At 51.5% G+C, this 2,381-nt stretch overlaps 1 protein-coding gene across 1 annotated transcript; it reads left to right on the plus strand.

Moving 5' to 3' along the window:
* Positions 1-220: 220 nt before the first annotated feature.
* Positions 221-2,027, plus strand: LOC129012227 (uncharacterized). The gene is made up of 3 exons (XM_054447716.1): positions 221-322; positions 1,683-1,784; positions 1,872-2,027. The coding sequence occupies exons 1-3, from the start codon at positions 224-226 to the stop codon at positions 1,995-1,997; spliced, it is 327 nt and encodes a 108-aa protein (XP_054303691.1). The 5' UTR covers positions 221-223; the 3' UTR covers positions 1,998-2,027.
* The last annotated feature ends 354 nt before the right edge of the window (positions 2,028-2,381 follow it).

The raw sequence follows: 2,381 nt of genomic DNA on the forward strand, positions 1-2,381 counted from the left end.
CTTGAAGGAGGTTTAGATGTTGGTCAGAAGAAGAGGTGGGGTGGAGGCAAGGCTCACAGAGCTAAATCGTGGCAGGTGGGGACGGGATGGGAACATGACTTGCTGGGCTGCCTGCCCTGTGCTCATTCTACCCTACCAAGTGTCTCCTTTCTCCTTATGAGGACAGAACTGCCTTCTGAACGCCATTGTGACTTGGCTCAGCTGGGAACCACGAGAGGACGAGATGACATCTCTTCAGGATGGTGTAGAGACGTGGGCGGAGTGTGCAGGGCTGGTGTGCAAGGGGTGGGGACACGTTGCGTCCGTGGTGCTGTTTGTGCAGGTAAGATGCACAGGTGACAAGGAGGTGGCTGTTTTAAAGCCAAGGCAGGCACCAGTGCCTGGATAGGACTTTACAGTCCTTGGAATGGGTTCCCCCAGCCCTTCGTCTGTGTCTTGGAGAGAGGTCCTCTAGTTCCGCCTAGCCCTGGCTGCTCCAGCCACTGGGATGGAATGTTTTCAACCACGTGGAAGAAAACCCACCCCCAGATCTTGCTGGCGTTGCTGCTGTGTGTGACTGCAGAGAGGGCCTGGTTCTTAGCAGACCCTGAAGTGTCCCGCAAAGATTGGAAAGTCCCACATTTGGGTTCATGTTTCTAACAGGTACTGGTCTAACAGGAGGAATTAAAAGATGGGCCCTAGCTTTCCTGAGCAAGGCAGGTGAAGAGCAGATCATGGGAAGGGTGAGGCTGGCCCTGAGGCTTATTTCCCACCCATCAGAGAGGCCAGCAGCTCCATGGCCTCTTCTCCCCCCAGAGGGACTCAGTTGCAGGGAGTCTCCGAGCTGTGCCCCTGAGCCCTTCGCAAAGTCCTAGCTGGAAACCAGGTTCCCACGGCCTCGGGTCCCTGGGGCCCTGGGTCAGCCTGAGCTGGGTTCAGGCCCACTCTCTTCGTGCCATGAGATCTTGGGTGGCTCCCTTTCTTTGAGCCTCAACTTCTCCATCTGTGAAATTGAGACAAATAACATGACCCACTGTATTAGTTTCCCAGGCCTGCCATAACACAAGGCTGCAAAAGAGCAGCTTAAACAGCAGAAACGTCCTGCCTCCCAGGGCTGCAGGCTGGAAGCCTGAGTCAGGGTGTGGGCAGGGCCGTGCTCCCTCTGAAGGCGTTGCGGAGGCTCCGTTCCAGGCCTCCCTCTGAGCTTCTCGTAGCTCCTTGGCTTGTGGCTGCAGAACTCCAATCTTCACAGGGTGTGTTCCCTGTGTGCCTGACTGTGTCCAGATATCCCCTTTTATTCTGACAGCGGTCCTATTGGATTAGCTCGTAGCCTACTCCAGTAGGACGGCATCATAACTATTTACATCTGCAAGGACCTTATTTACAAATGCAGTCACATTCACTGGCGCTGGGAGTTAGGATTTTAACGTCTTTTTGGTGGGGGCACAATTCTACCGGTAACAGAAGGTAAAAATGTATGACCCCCTCCCTCAAGGAGTTCCCAGATATTGATAGAGCAGAAAATTCTAGTCAGGGGAAGGGGAAAGAAATTTCAGGAAGGTGAATACAAGCCACACAACTGATAGAAGATAGAGTGGATTCACAGGTGAGACTGTGGGAGGCAGCTCTTTCCCTAAGATCCAGAGACAGACAGTGTGACCCTGGAGCGGCTTCTGAATTTCACCTCTTGTCTTTGACTTCAGGTGGCCTCTGGGAGGGCAGTTTCCAGAGATGAATTTCCTTCTCCTTGCCTGGCCCACCACTGCCTAGCCCCGTGGGCTCTGAGGCTGACGGAGAGAGACCCGGTAGGTCACCTCGTCCCACGTCCCTGGGAAACTTCATATTATCAGCATGTTATCAGCATGACTCCGAATCCTATATCCACCCTCCAGCCACACCCCTGGGACACTTTGAATCAAAGCCACCCAGAGTCAGAGTTTGGACAATCAAGGTGGACCTACCCGCTCAGAAAGAGTGTGGGGCTTCTGTCAAGGGAGACCTCAACGACCTTCCTCTGAAAAGAAAAATGTCCTTGCAAGTAGGTAAATAAAAAAAAAAAGAAAAACAAAAAAAGATTTTCATTTCAAAATAATCTTCATTACCTAAGGATTACAAGAATTGTCATTTCAATTATGCTGACGTCTATTCTTAGAAGGAGGTATAATGGCTTTCCCCTTCCAAGCTGGAGTGACTGTCATTATGTGTGGGATGTACTCCATTGCTTAACTCCCTGCCATTAGAAATGTTTAGTGGAGACACTGGCTGATTTTTCTTTTTCTTTTGCTCCGCTCAATCCTCCACCTCCTCTTCTTCCAGCACAAAAGCACAAGAAGCAGCAGAAAATGCATATGGGCTTTCGAGGCAGGGAATCCTGGGTTCAAATGGCAGCTCTCACCTCACCT

Source organism: Pongo pygmaeus, chromosome 15 (assembly GCF_028885625.2).
Source record: "Pongo pygmaeus isolate AG05252 chromosome 15, NHGRI_mPonPyg2-v2.0_pri, whole genome shotgun sequence".
NCBI classification, from domain to species: Eukaryota; Metazoa; Chordata; class Mammalia; order Primates; family Hominidae; genus Pongo; species Pongo pygmaeus.

Bases quoted from the DNA above. Each gene is read 5' to 3' on its own strand.
- LOC129012227 (XM_054447716.1), top strand. From the start codon at position 224: ATGACATCTCTTCAGGATGGTGTAGAGACGTGGGCGGAGTGTGCAGGG. The intron at 323-1,682 runs GTAAGATGCACA...CTTTGACTTCAG, and splicing joins CCGTGGTGCTGTTTGTGCAG to GTGGCCTCTGGGAGGGCAGT. The intron at 1,785-1,871 runs GTAGGTCACCTC...TCCACCCTCCAG, and splicing joins GGCTGACGGAGAGAGACCCG to CCACACCCCTGGGACACTTT.